The 14,191-nt window shown below is 38.3% G+C and overlaps 2 protein-coding genes across 3 annotated transcripts; both read right to left on the reverse strand.

Annotated features, from left to right (window-relative positions):
* Positions 1–1,080: 1,080 nt before the first annotated feature.
* On the reverse strand, positions 1,081–4,100 carry rabif (RAB interacting factor). Its single transcript, XM_056365578.1, has 3 exons — positions 3,959–4,100; positions 3,452–3,603; positions 1,081–2,278 (listed from the first exon to the last, which is right to left on the reverse strand). Exons 2-3 carry the CDS (start codon positions 3,593–3,595, stop codon positions 2,030–2,032), a joined length of 393 nt encoding a protein of 130 aa, XP_056221553.1. The 5' UTR covers positions 3,596–3,603; positions 3,959–4,100; the 3' UTR covers positions 1,081–2,029.
* Positions 4,101–4,990: 890 nt separating this feature from the next.
* Positions 4,991–13,685, reverse strand: adipor1a (adiponectin receptor 1a). 2 transcript variants are annotated; one of them, XM_056403802.1, is made up of 8 exons: positions 13,586–13,685; positions 11,666–11,881; positions 11,472–11,585; positions 10,124–10,295; positions 9,754–9,940; positions 8,752–8,939; positions 8,343–8,536; positions 4,991–6,872 (listed from the first exon to the last, which is right to left on the reverse strand). In XM_056403802.1, exons 2-8 carry the CDS (start codon positions 11,810–11,812, stop codon positions 6,744–6,746), a joined length of 1,131 nt encoding a protein of 376 aa, XP_056259777.1. In that variant the 5' UTR covers positions 11,813–11,881; positions 13,586–13,685; the 3' UTR covers positions 4,991–6,743. The 2 variants fall into 2 exon arrangements, with proteins under 2 accessions (XP_056259777.1, XP_056259769.1); XM_056403794.1 differs by lacking the exon at positions 13,586–13,685 and adding an exon at positions 13,426–13,533.
* Between the last annotated feature and the right edge of the window lie 506 nt (positions 13,686–14,191).

Here is a 14,191-nt window from a genome sequence, read left to right on the forward strand (position 1 = left end):
TCGAGGGGGTTCCTAACATACAGTACAAATAAACATGGAAACACAAGAAACAGGAAAACAGATTTCATCTGTTATCTGTTAAATAGAAGCAGCAGTTGCCACAATGGCCTACCACTTGTTTCACACTGTATGAGACTGATTTGAATGTCCCTGTTCTCTGTTTCGTTTGAACTTCCCGTTGGTGGATCTAAGACAGCAGACTATAGCGAACACACATGACAGGTGTCTTTCACGCTTGGGAGAAAAATCAGCTGCACACATTTCAAGGTGGTCAAGATTACTTTAACAAAAAACCCTTGACAACCACCATTTTATCCAATTATTCCAAGTGTCTGATCTTGATTATTATGTATAGAGTTATTTGTTGTATTTTTTTTTATCAATATGGGCATGAGAATTAGATCTCACAAATTTAGCATATACACTCTTGTCCTCTTAATATAAAATGATGATCATTTGTACAATGGCTGTAATTCCACATTTATATAGTAGTCTGAATTTAATACTCTACATCCATGATTGTTTTCATTCGTGAAAACACAAAAACACAAAGGGAAGCACACACAGCTCCACCACTAACACTCATGGTGTATTCTGCTGACCAGCACCACTGACACTGATTTGGTGGGGGTTCAGTTTACTGGGTGGAGGCACAGCCTTTGACTGACATGTGCGCAGACCACACAAGATAACAACAAACTACATCATATTGCAAATTCACCATAAAATGAATATGTATGAAGGTTGAAAAGGGTTAAGGTCACTCAAATGACCCCCCTCCTCCCTTTATTACTGCAGTGGTCTGTTAACACTACTTTTGCTGACACATTTCAATGTTTACAGGTTAACTGTCAGTGAGTACAAATTTGATAAATAAACTTATCCAGCTAACATCCCCCCACGGATTACCTAGCAGTCATGTATTGCACACAGCCAAGGATTTAAGACTACCAAGAGCCCCAACGGCCCTCATTGCACTGGCATTAATTTTCCTGCTCATCTGAATAGCAAACTATTCTTGGCTTGTTCACTGAGCAATTTGTAACAGCATTCGCACTTGCCTCATTGGGTACTTCAGAATTGTGAAACCATGCATAAGCTTTAATAACAATTTTATAACTGACAATGTTTACAGGGTAAATTCCTCTTGTAGCCCTTTCATTAAAAAGAAATGAAGTAAGCTGAATGTCAGGCAATGACACTCATTGTAAATTACAACATGGGATCCGGTCCCTGTATTTTTGGGTCAAACACACACAAACAAGGACTTGATACTTTTGTGACAATGAGTGACAAATGATTATTTCCAGACTTGAATAATCTATAAAATAATTCAAGTAATCAATTAACTTATAAAATTTAAAAGAAAAAGTGAAATCATTGCCATGCATGAGCCATTTTCAAATTATTTGTTGTGTTAGACAACAATTTACAATGATATGAAATAACAAAAAAGCAACAAACCATCATTATTTGAGAGGCTGGAACTAATAAAAGTGTTTGCTTTATAATCAACTTAAAGGATGAATCAGTTATCAAAAGTCTGACTAATTTACTGCGTATTGACTAAATGTTTCAGCACTCAACATACATCATCATACACTATGGAGCACTAACTCTTGTAGAGAAATTGTACATATAATATATACAGGTCCATCATAAAAGTCTGAATGGGAGTGATTTTTTTGTGGGTTAAAAGACACTGAGATGAAGAGAACTAGCATCACATTACTCAAGAAACAGCTGCAGGATGGCATCTGACTACGTCCCAAAAAACAATTTTATTAGAACAAAATGGTCAGTGTGCTCCAGGTGATTGATATAGACATTGCACTGTTATCATGAATAAGTCTGTACACATCAACAACCAGATCTGTATGTACAGTGTGTGTGTGTGTGTGTGTGTGTGTGTGTGTGTGTGTGATATATTAGGTAGGCTGGGGGTCAACTCTGGAGTAAATCCATGAAAAGATGCATAGCCTGCCAACACATTTTTTAAAGTTCTTGTGGGCCCTCATATGAAGTTACACTATGCATGATTCACCCTCTCCACAGCGACGTAGAAACTTTTCTTGTCATCCAAACAGTGCCAGCCGATTGGTCCAATCTCGCAATCCGCACAGATAAGATACTTGATTCTCCCCACGTCGTTAGTGAAGCCCACATTCTCAAAAGTGTACATGTCGTCCACTAACCAGTGGGCAGTCAGAGTGTCCCCGTCCACTGAGCCCTCTGTGCTGCTGACGCCGCTCTTTTTCCGCATGGCGGGTAGGAACAGCTGGTGGGAGAAAAACACAGCCTCTGATATAATACAAACACTTGACAGAACTCAAAATCAATACTGCTATAGTGTTAGTCTAATTTGGATGTCTTCCTTCGCATATGGCCAGACCTAGCAGGGATAAAAGGACAAAAAAAATCAGACCATATCACTGCTTTTGTCAGAAACCTCCACTGGCTACCTGTTGCTTTCAGAGTGCAGTTTAAAATCTTCCACCTGGTATACAGCGCCCTAAATTACCTTGCTCCACCGTACATGTCAACCTTGCTTTCATTTTATGAGCACTGCAGATCTCTCCGGTTACAAGGCACCAGTCTCCTTCATGTTCCTACAACGTCCTGTGATTGCATGTAACATTTATATGCCTAAATAACTAAAGAGTCTGCCTGCTGATTATAACTCTGACAATGTGACCATTTAAAAGCAGTCTATATAAGCAGCCTATACAAAGTAACTGACCGGTGCCTTGGTATTGTTGTTCTTGTATATTTGTATGTATGTGTATATGTCATTGTGTTTATGCGTGTGAGTATGTATAGGGACTGCTTATTGTTTTATTCAGTGGCAGGGGAAGTTTTCAGATCCTTTACTTTTACTTAAGTAAATGATCTGACAACATAAGAATTCTCTATAACTAACATCACTAAAGAACATGATCATTATTAGCAAAATGTACTATAAGTATCAAAAGCAAATGACTTGCATGCATAAAATAAGCTATTAAATATAATCATACTAGATTATTGTTTGCTGATGTATCAATATGCAGGTAGTATTTAGTTAGTGTGTTAGTAAAGGTGAAGATATCAACTACTTTATTTACTGCTAGGTGGGTTAATCTATAATAGTGCATCATATTTTCAAAATGTATTGTATGTTTTATATGGAGCAGCTTTGTCATTAAATAGATTAGTAACTCTAGCTGTGAAATAAATTAATTTCAGACGGAAATGGAAATAATTCAGTTAAGTACAAGCACCTTCAGTTTTTACTTGAGTAAATGCACTTAGTTGCATTGCAATACTGGTTTTGTTTTCATGTAAAGCACCTTGTACTCCTTTTAGATGAAACGGTGCTGCACTAATGCAATTAGACACATTTAATACCCCTAATGCAGTATTATCCAGAACTTACAGGCAACTATCTGTGTGTCAGCCCATCACACCATACCTCTTTCTCTGCAAACACAGCCATCCCCGGACACAGCACCTTGGACCCGCAGCGCTGACACAGAACAGACTTGCTGTTCTTGCCGTCCTCAGAAACCAGGTCGGACCTCTCCGTGCTTTCTTTGGACTGCTGACTGTTGTCCATCACGAGCCCTGACAAACAGCAAATGTACTCTGATGCTGATGCACAAAAGGCTTGAGACAGGGCGTCTTTCACCAGCCCAATCGGACTGATCCGAGGGACAGTGACTGACTGTTTTCAGCTCACAGACCGGGCAGTCTGCAGACCGGAATGGCCAGCCTCTGAAAATATTAACTTATAGTTTTAAGTTTTAGTTAAGTTTAGTTTTAATAGCTATTGGCCTGATACAGTCGCTGTAAATGTAAGCCCCGCCCATTGCATTTATGCTAACATCAGCGCTAACACGAAATTCTGCTATTATACAACAAATAACTACATTACATACACATAATAATTACTTATGCACATTTGTCAAATGATACGTACCTAATGGTTGAAGGAAAAACAAGCGCTGAATACGACAATAAAATGGTAAGACAGACAGGTTGGCAAAGGCTAAGCTAGCATACTAGCTGGTCTTGAAGTGTACCAGCCACTAAGTACTCCGTCCAGAAACACTTGCCTGTACTTTAGTTCCTGATTAAACAGGCTTTTTCTTATTTTTAAAAAAAATAATATTAGTTGGAAATTTTTCATTAATATTTTCATTCTAAAGTTTGTCAGAAAGGAAAAAAACTGGAGGAAATGGAAGATGTTTTTTGCAAAACATGATCCAGACATAAGAGACAAGATAATATAATTAGAAAAATTGGGTTGGGATGTTGTTGAACATCACATTCAGGGTGAGTCTGTCCCACTTGATATTTTGCAGAATTTATCATTGTATAAAGCCCCAATGTTCAAAGGATTTGGGAATTAGGACTAAGAAATAATCATCAGCATAATTGTTTATTACTGAGTGCAGATCTGTATTGAGATGGAGATTGAATACACCTTTGATGATGAAATGAAAAATGCTATATGATCGTGAAGCCTTGAGGGAGACATGTTAACACTGAGTGCTTATACTTATATCTGATTTATTTTCCTGATAGTCTGGTATTTCATACAATTATGTAGTATTTTCTACATCAGCTGTGAGCACATCCTATACATCTTTTCTGCCGCTGATTTCCAACCGGCAGCTAATTCTAGTAGATGACTGGGAAATGATGAACAGCTGTTGTTTTGCAGAGGTTTACATGCTCAAAACATAATAACGGTTGATCTCCAGAGATCAATAAAACTGTTTTAAAGAGAGAAAACTAATTTTGTATTTTGTAGTTACGAACAAGCGATGAGCAGTAGATGATGAATCCTGTTGTCTTCACAGTTGCTTGCGGCTGCTGTGACATTTTCAAATGTCAAGGTCTCACATTTCTAAGAAATCTGCTCACTCTGCTGAGTGTACATCACTCTCGCCAGCTGCTTATATAGCCCGAATCTTTTAATATGCACCGGATACAACTGGACACCATGTTTATACATGTGGAAAAAAATTTATTACAATAATTTTCCAAGATTACCATTAATAAATATTTATGTTTACATTTCAGTGAAATGTATGACTTATCACCTTCTACACAGGACATTACACAAAGTCAAGAATACACGTTGTTTTAGTCTTTGTAATAAAGCTTGAATAAGTTGATCTAGAAAAAGGAGTCTTAAACAGCAGTTGATACAACCTATCAATGGAGTTGTAAGTTCAATAATGATTTGATTGTGTATATATATGGCAAGGAAAACAAGAAAAGTCAACATCTGGAAATCCTTGAAGCTCCCTTGACTGTTAAGATAGGCCGTTTTATTTAAAAACATTTCCATTGGCCTAAGGCACAGGAATACTAAAAGTTTATATCAATCATACATAACACATTTTAAACCCCATATGGTGATTTAAAGTTTAGAATTTTATAGCATACACTAGGGTGCATTTGATATTTACACCTCTCATTGCATTTGAAATCTAGCACAAAAGAAAGATCTTTAGCTGACAAAAACACAATTTGACCGATCTAGATCTGTACATTGTGCGTAGCCCAGGAACTATTACTCTACAAATCATGTGTTGTCTGACTGAAAAAAGATGGCAGGTGAGTTCTTTTCACTTCAGCATTTTAAGCATCTTAGTCTGACCTGAACTGAGCTAATTTATTTTTCCACAGGAGCAAAAAACTTTTACAGCTTTTCCGTGCCATTAAACAATTTGAATTTTTTTTGTGTGACTTTTTTCAATTAAAATAATGCATCCAATACAAAGGAACTTCTACGCATTTCAGTATAAAATAATAAAAAAAAAAAAACAGACAAAAAAAAAAAAACGAGAAAGATCCAACCCTTTGATTCATTTTGGTCAAGGACCTGATTACCATTACCCATAGTGTTACTGTGACACATCTGTACATCATATTTATGGGATCTAAACTATACGTTCCTTTTATTCATTTCTTATTTTATTTTGTGACAATGGGATTTTAGAGTACTGACTGGGCTTTGAGAGTACAGTTCATGTTTTATTGCAGAGTGGACATAGGTGGGTTTGTACAGATTTCTACAGGTTTTAATGGAAAGCTGCACAATCAGTGTCAATCAAAAAAAAAAATCTGATGAATTCCATACACACTATCTGTGTATACTTTCATCCTCCTCAAGCAAATGTGTGCAGGCTCTCAAGCACCTAACTGGCCCTGGACTGCTCTACAAGATGCTTCTGGCTGACAGTACATTCGTCCTCTAACCTCTAAGGAAAATGGGAAGGAGAAAATGAATTGTTTATAGTATGTGCTCTCTGCTACAGTACAAATAAAACTCTCTATACTCTTTGTGCAATGGTAACAGACTATGGAGAAGTTGGGCTACTAGTGAGCTTCTCGGAAATGAACATCAGTTACAGGAATACATGATTTTGGTTTAAGTCCCATTTTGACCTTTCTTTGAAACACATACTTTAAGCTTCATAATTATTGAAGAAGTGGTGACCGTTGAAGATTCCCTCCATAGCTCATTGGCTAGTCAATGCTACTTTATTTGAGCAAAAAAGAGCCAAAGCAGAAAGACCGTCAGAACCCAAACAGAATGTGAGCAAATCAGAAGTACAGAAGGAGCAATAAGTGACTATTGAATTCCAGCAGCATTTTAAGTGTGTGTGTGTGTGTGTGTGTGTGTGTGTGTGTGTGTGTGTGTTTGTGGGGCTATAAAGAAAAGTATGAGTAAGTCACAGTCAGGGCTCTCAGAGTAGAGTGTCATCTGTGCATCCTCCCTCGAGGCCGTAGCGAAACTCCTGCAGGTTGGAAACGCCGTAGAAATGGATGAACGCTGCTGCCACGACCAGAACATGAAAAATCTGATGGGAATGGAACTAGAGACAGGGAAAGAAATATATGTGCATTAGCAAGATTTATTACCACTCACCTGCTAAATCAAATAAGAAAATTAATATTATAATTAAATTAACCAATATCCAAAAACATCCAAAATTATAGCTCAATCATTAATTCTCTATTTAATACATGATTTACAAAGTTGTGTGTACGTGTCTGTTATATCAGAAGTGAGGGTGATGCATTGCATTGTGAGAGTTTTAGCAGTGTAGCCGTTACCTGACAATAAGAATAAGAATTTTGTCCGATCAATACGATCAGTTAACAGTTAAAATATCCTGAGACATCAGTACCATCTGAGCGGGTATTCTCCACCGCGTGTCTCACAGTTAACAGACTGCGCACCAGACTAACCGCACTGCATGTCGACTGCATGTTGCTATTTCTGAATAAAAACCAGTGGAAAAGCTGCCCGCTATTCATTCTGAGAACTGAGGTATGCCTGGCCTGTGTATTTTAATTTGAGGTTTAATGCCAGTTCAACTCTTGTGTTGCGTGAGCAGTAGTCTGGCTGTTCACACCAGAACCACATCTTTCTGTGATTCTGGTCCGCTGCTCTTTTTTGATCATATGTAGAGCTGATCTAAGCCTCATGAATTTATAACGCAGAGGTTCTTATGTGTTCCTGGATAAGCAGGTTGTCACTTCTGCAACAATGAAGTTAAAAGGACTTGTCTTGTGTTTCCAGCCTGTCTGTCTCTGTTTCGACACTCAGGATCATCCTGGTACACTTTAGCCCCTGAGTATTGGTATTTTTTAAATGGGTTACAGACACTTGTCTGTTCCAAATAGTACATTTTAATCTTGTTGTTTAACAGTTTGAAGAGTGGATGTTGTAGTTACGTGGTGCAGTTCATTTGGCTATCAGGACGACCCTGGACACTACATTTTTGACCTCAGTATTTATACCTTACATTCAGAGTCAGTTGCTACTCACAGGGACCATCTATCAGCCTGTGAAAACAGCTGAATAATGTCTTCTGTGGCTCTGCATTGTCATATCTGTGCTCGAGTGAAATCATTTGTGCAACTGATTGACTTAAGTTTGGAAACTATAAATTGGTAACGGAAGTCCCTGTATTACAAACCGGGGAGTTGAAAAACATCAACAATGTTGATTTATATTATGGTATGTGCAGGATCGAGTGTTTTGGAAGTTGATTCATACAATATGTCGCTTTTGAGTCTCCTAATTTTAAGCAATACAGTTTTAAGCTATTGGAGGATAACTTAAAGCTAAACAGACAACAGATTCCTTGGCTAATGAGTTGAGCTGCCATTTGATTTTTCTGTACTTAAGGAAGCCGTCTCATATTTGGTGCTGGAACTCAAAATCAAATGATTGATTTTGGAGAAAAAACAGTTCATATCCTTAACAATTTATTAACTATCTAATCTATTAACCAAGCACCTGAAAGTTCTGGTATGTAAACACGTTAAATACTTACCCAGATGTCACACTTGCCAGGGAAATAGCGTTCAGGGATCCTAGCTGCATACAGACCAGCACCAGTGATATACATCGCTCCCATCAAGTAGAACCAACCCATCTGGCCGACAGTGGTGGCCTTAACAAAACCCTCCTCGATGGTGAAGTGCATGGTGGGGACAATGCCGCTTAGTCCCAGACCCATGAACACACCTAAGAGAAGCATGGACTTGAGTTACTTGGTGTAATTTTGAAAAAAAAAAAAAAAATCAACATCTACATTTCTAAACATTACAAGACAAAGATCATTATTATAAGATCATCAATCATCAACAGTCATTCATAACCACGACATGTTATCAGTGTTTCCACTGGAAGAAAATTATCGCCTATCTAAAACATGGCTATTATCCTCAACTGGTGAATACCTGCTCTTGTTGGCCTGTGACGAGGTGTGGAGAAGCGGTCCCACTGGGCCACTATGATGGCGGCAATGCCGAGGACACATACAATGGTGAGGTAGATAAGTCGAGGCTGAGGGGAACAATAGAACGAGTAGTACAGCCAGGGCACGAAAGAGCCCATGATCAGGAGGGCAATGCCCGAGTAGTCAAGTCTGAGGAAAGAGGGGAGAGAGGAAAGAGAGGGTGTTGGGCTGGAAGATCTGCTGGATGCAAAAAAGCAAAAGTCTTTTTCATGTTTCTGATCATTTAAATTTCTGAGTCTATCTCTGCTTTATAATCACTATTCATGTAGGACATACTGTACAATGACACCAGAATGTACAGTTATCGGATCTGTAAGTATTTTTGAGGCTGAAGTTCAATGACAAATGACAATTCAGGCAGTATCATATGAACAGGAGGGACCAGGGGTCAAATCACTAACCCTGTGATGAATGGATGGCTGTTCTCCCACCTGAATTTTCCTTTTTTTAATATACAGTCTTTTGTGTCTCTTGATTGTTGTACCTACCACATGTTGGTCCCAAAAACATTTTCTAAAAACATTCACAAGCTTAAGTCTGAACGTGGAACTGAACTGAGGAAAATATCAAATCACTCGATGATGCATTCACACTCTATGGGTAAGAAACTAACAGATGGATCTTGAAAGGGTAAGGAGAGAAAGCACCTAATTTAAAAACAGCAATACTGTAAATTCTTGAAATGAATTAAATTCACAATGGCAGGTTGCTGTAGCATCATGTTAGATTTGGCTGAACTATGAATCATTTTGCACGGATTAACGTTTTCCTCATTAATTGCACTGAACTCTAGGTGGCAAGCTGGAGCTGCATGTCCAGTATGATGACGCATATGGATGACTGAAATTAAAAACCCACCTACTACAAGGGAGCCTAAAATAGGAGAAGACTTTGACAGTTACAAATTATTCCTTTAGGACAGTTTGACAGTAAAAGGCCTTACTTGGAGAAGGTGCGAGACACTTTCTCAGAGTGGCAGTAGACTGTATGGAAAAGCCAGGAGAAGCTGAGGCAGAGCACAGCTCCCAGGAAGAACATCCCAAACACCACTTTCTCTTGCAGTGGGGCCATAAAATACATGTTGGGCCGCAGCATGGTTAACGTGCCCAGACAAATGAATAAGATCAGCCCTGAGGGAGAAAACAAACCAGTTTCATTAACAACCGACAACAGAAAAGACCAGAGTGTCCAGAGTTTCCTGATAAAAGTATGTTATCAAACCAAAATGTCTGGTCGTAAACCAAATGAGAATATGTTGCTAAAAATCCCTGCTCAGCAATTTAGGAATGTTATGCAGGCCTTTAAATTCTCACCTAACAGGTGAGTCCAGATGTTTCCTGTCTCAGTGTGAATTCTGAAGATGCTTCCAAAACAGGCTCGAAAGGAGGGCATTGGGGGTCGATGTCCATGCAGGAGGTAATCGTTGTCCTTTAGCCACTCTGGCAGGACATGAAAAGGGATGACCCTCCAGCGCCCCTCCCAAACCTGAAAAGCAAGATTTACTTGATTTAGAATGACTGTATACCTGAAAAGGTTAACGAGTGAGAAATGTTATGGAGATTTAAGTAAAACAGACATTGATTTTAGTTTGTGTTATTGGCAGTTGTAAAGCTTTCAAAATATTAATTTTTCACGTTTCTGTCTCAGTGCGCAGTTCTCTGAGATGACCAAAAATGTACACTGCTAGTCAAAGGTTTAGAAGAATTTTTACCATATTTTAGTATTTAAGGTAAAGTCTCAACATATATAATCACAATATATTAGTTAAGTACCCTCAAGTTTGAAAATACAAGTTATATGATTATTTAATTCATTGGATAAGAATTTTCTCTTGGTGACTATAAATACTCATCTGTAGCAGACAAAATTATGAATATTTATCTTATAATTGATGCTGACATCATCTTTGTTTGTTTGTCTCTGTTGGGCAATAATTCATTTCTCACATTTCTAACAATTTGTTACAGTTATCAGTTAACTCTTTTTGTCAGCTGTGCATAACCGGACATTTGCCTCCCATGGTGACGGGTGAGTGTCTTATATAACACATAAATCCCGTGTCTGACGTGGATTATAAAAACATGTGAAACTCACATATGACTCAGTCAAACTACACAGCAATCACAGGTTAATCCCGGGTTGCTGCTGTTCATCCAGATCTGCAACTGTATATCCATTAACCTCGCAGCAAAACCACAGAATTGTACACCTGCACGCCTACGAGATGAGCAGGGTGTTACGTTTCAGCTCTTAACGTGGTCGCTGCAATATTTATGCTGGTTCAATTTAAGGATGTGGGCCAAATTGTGTAATGTGATAGGATCTCTTTTCTTTCCTCATCAATCAATCACCAATATCTACTATAGGTTTATAACAAGATATCATATTTCTATAGTAAAAAACATGTTATTATAAAAATCTATGTTCACTGTTTCATACTAAAGCTAAGCACTTTTGAATTATTGTAAAGCCCAGGTTGCGAACAGGGAAACTAGATTGAATAACATGTACTAACCTGTTCACACCAACCCCAAACATGGGTTAATCCCAGGTCGCTGTGTCGGAGTGAAAAGTATAAACCTTTGACTGGCATTTGACTGGCAAATTAAAACCTGGACTGGTGCTGTAATATAAAGTGGTACCTCTACAAGTTCAACGAACCTTGTGTACAAACTCTTCCATCTTCTCCATGGCGTGGTGAGCCTGAAGTGGTAAGGTAAGGACCTCTCCCACCTCATCATCCTCCTCTTCCTCATCAGCAAGCATGGCAGCTCCCTTCAAAGACACCACAAGAGATTACTGAAGCTACTGAGCAGAAACAACTTCTCTCTGGGGATCTTGTGAAACAGTCCTACCTCTGGATGGACGCCTTTAGCTGCTGCCTGGCGCCCCCCTCCTTCCTCCAGCAGCGGCCCCAGCTCCATCAACTCAACATCTGGGACATGGCAGTCCTCAGAGATCCGGCAGTCTGCATCACTTGCAGACCCGTTTCGGCCTGACATAGGGAGACTGCCTGATGACCCACTCACAATCTCTGTATTCTGCTTCAGATGGTATACTTCAATTTCCTCCTGCACAACCAGAACCACAATCAACTTTATTGGTCTGTATCTATGTTGACACATTCATGGAATTTGTGACCAGTACTCAGTGTCTCACAATATACAAACATGACAAAACATAACTGCTATTATATGAAGACAAGAGGTGGGGAAAAAAACAGTATCAAAATGCAGATCAGACTGTTCCTGTGTTTTGTACAAATAATAAAAAAGCAGGAATAAAAATAAATATTGTATATATAATAAATAGATATGCATGATACAATGATAGCCCATATATCACTGGCCAGTAAATGAGTAAATTCAATTACTGCTATTGTTCCATTAAGGGAATTTCAGACGATACTTCTATCAGGTAATGACAAGCCTTTTAACAACCCATGGATGTGACCTGAAACCTGCTCCTGAGAGGGGACCAGTTGTAAATAAGTGAAAACCCAGAGTATTTTCAAGGTCATTTCTTCTAACGTAATATTGATGCTTTTTAGTTTATGTTATGACTGATTTTGAAGTTACAAGTTTACAATAACAAAATATGTCCTTTATAAATTCTAAACACTCTCTAAATGTTGATTTTGTTAATAGGAAAATAAACATGTCACTCTAGAAAATGTCCCTAAACGGTACTATGTTTCTCACTGTCTATAAGGAGTTGCAAGTGTTAATAAGCCATTACTAAACGGGTAATGGCTTTGTCAATTTGCAATAAGTTATTAGAAACATTTGGTCTGTCACTTATAAATGTTAATATGTCACTGATAAGGGGTTACACAATAGGCCATCAGGTCTGTAGTTATTAAAATTAATAAGCTGTTTGTAAATAGATTTAGGTTCAGATGCCCTAAAGCCCCTTTCCCAAAGGTGAGTGGTCAAACAGGCCATTGGAGAGGTCTCACAGATGTAAATGAATTAAAGGGCTAAAAATACAAAATCCTCATGCCGGAGGCGGATTTTTCCACACCTGGCAACCCAAAAGCAGTTCCTACAAATAACTGATATGAAATGAAATGAAATGAAAAAAAACATTAGCAAACAATTTATTAACCAATAACAGATCCATTAATTACAGCTTATAAACGCTTTATAACGTGGTACCCATTTATCCAACTCCTGATTTAAAATGGCTGATGAATGTATCTGGGTCTCATTAGAAATCCCATTCACTACAAAAGAACAAAGAAGCGGCTGAACTTGTTTAGGTCTATGTCACCGGCCAAATGATCGGCCGACAGTTATAATCAGATAATACTCACTGAATCAAGACAATATACGGACAAATAATCCAGAGCTGAGGCTGACAACACGAACAAAACCTTAGACCAATTCACTGCTTCGCAAACCTGCCAGACGGATGTTGATTAGCAGCGTCAGACGGAACATGGAGTACAAAATGTAAACAACCGCAAGATACTGTCGAGTTAACATGAATCCATCATCCCTACACGGCTTGTCATCCTTCATAAAAAGGGGCTGAATAAACATTTACCGATCACCGATACATTTATAAGTCAGCTGGTCACGATATCGCTCATATTCCGGCTTGCTAACGTTACCTCTTAGCTAGCGCTGAGCAGCCAAGCAGGCGACGCTGTTCTGTGGATATACCTGACTTCAAAGAAAAGTCCGTACGACGACGCCAACCCATAACGCTAGCTAAACAACCTACTGTGCGGACATATGCTGTGATTAATTCATTAAATGAACATGAGTTACCTGACAAGGTAGCCTTCAAACCAGGAAGGTGAATTATTTATCTATATGCGAAACACAATCCTTTCCGGAAGTTGAGATCTCTTCCGTAACACTAATCCCTGTCCTTTTCAAAATAAAAGCATGCATTGGGTTGAAAACCATAGATCTTCATACTGCTTAAAAGCTTTAATTTATTTACATTTATTTCACGTGTTTCAAAAAGATATAGAATATAAAATGTATATCCTAATCATATCAAAATTATGGTGGTCCTTATATGCAAAATACAACAGAAAACACAACAAAATGGCATATATATAACATGTCTATTTCAAATATATATTATAAATGTATCACAATTTTTCTACTTACTGTTTCATATAGTATAAAAATGAAGCCTATTAGACGCATTTTCATTCATTTTTTTAACAGCAGGACGATGATATCTTGTATATAAATCTATGTGAAATGCACTGTGACCAGATATACTGCATGTTACCTTTTTGAGATAGTGAGTAACTTGCCTTCACAGTGAAAGTCACAAAAACGGAAAAGAGGCTGGTGCGTGGAGATCAACATAGCAGAGAATGAGGGAAAATAAGCGGTTGGATGAAAGCCTGTGTTCTC

The sequence above is a fragment of the Seriola aureovittata genome, chromosome 2, assembly GCF_021018895.1.
Source record: "Seriola aureovittata isolate HTS-2021-v1 ecotype China chromosome 2, ASM2101889v1, whole genome shotgun sequence".
NCBI classification, from domain to species: domain Eukaryota; kingdom Metazoa; phylum Chordata; class Actinopteri; order Carangiformes; family Carangidae; genus Seriola; species Seriola aureovittata.

Coding starts and splice junctions, on each gene's coding strand:
- adipor1a (XM_056403802.1), bottom strand. CDS start 11,812: ATGTCAGGCCGAAACGGGTCTGCAAGTGATGCAGACTGCCGGATCTCT. Junction 9,941..10,123: donor CATCTGGACTCACCTGTTAG/GTGAGAATTTAA, acceptor TTTCTCCCTCAG/GGCTGATCTTATTCATTTGT. Junction 6,873..8,342: donor CTGGCAAGTGTGACATCTGG/GTAAGTATTTAA, acceptor CCCTGTCTCTAG/TTCCATTCCCATCAGATTTT.
- rabif (XM_056365578.1), bottom strand. CDS start 3,595: ATGGACAACAGTCAGCAGTCCAAAGAAAGCACGGAGAGGTCCGACCTG. Junction 2,279..3,451: donor CTGTGTTTGCAGAGAAAGAG/GTATGGTGTGAT, acceptor TTCTCCCACCAG/CTGTTCCTACCCGCCATGCG.